Below are 358 nucleotides of genomic sequence, written 5' to 3'. Positions count from 1 at the left end.
TCTCCCTGCTTCCCTCCAAACTTCCCGGCACCCCGATCCGGGGTTCCAGCTCGGGCTGGACAATAGCTCGGGGATCCCCGCGCCCCTCGAGGGTTCCCGCGGCACCACCCCGTCCACAGCCACCCAGACACCACTCCCTGCGAGGCCTCCTCCTCGGCGTCCGCCGGGCTTACCTGGTCCGAGCTCGGGGGGGCGCTGCGCCAGGCCCGAGGGAGCCGCGAGGGGGGCCGGGGAAGGGGGGTCGTGGGGAGGGGGCTGGCCGGAATGCAGGGAATGAGCCGGGCCGGAGCGGGAGGCGCCGGGCGCGGAGGAGGGAGCGAGCGGGACGGAAAGTTTGTGTTGAGGAGCCGGCGGGGGG

The 358-nt window shown here is 74.3% G+C and overlaps 1 protein-coding gene across 1 annotated transcript in view; it reads right to left on the bottom strand.

The window, feature by feature from the left end:
* Positions 1 to 354, bottom strand: part of Tead3 (TEA domain family member 3) — a gene marked incomplete at its 5' end in the record, with an annotated part of 24,562 nt that extends 24,208 nt beyond the window's left edge. The window contains one exon of the mRNA XM_013029591.1: positions 174 to 354. Coding sequence (XP_012885045.1) covers positions 174 to 354 — 181 coding nt within the window. The remainder of the gene's footprint in view (positions 1 to 173) is intronic.
* Positions 355 to 358: the final 4 nt, after the last annotated feature.

This window comes from Dipodomys ordii, unplaced genomic scaffold (genome assembly GCF_000151885.1).
Source record: "Dipodomys ordii isolate 6190 unplaced genomic scaffold, Dord_2.0 Scaffold120, whole genome shotgun sequence".
Taxonomy (NCBI): Eukaryota; Metazoa; Chordata; class Mammalia; order Rodentia; family Heteromyidae; genus Dipodomys; species Dipodomys ordii.
This window is presented reverse-complemented; position numbering and strand designations above follow the sequence as displayed.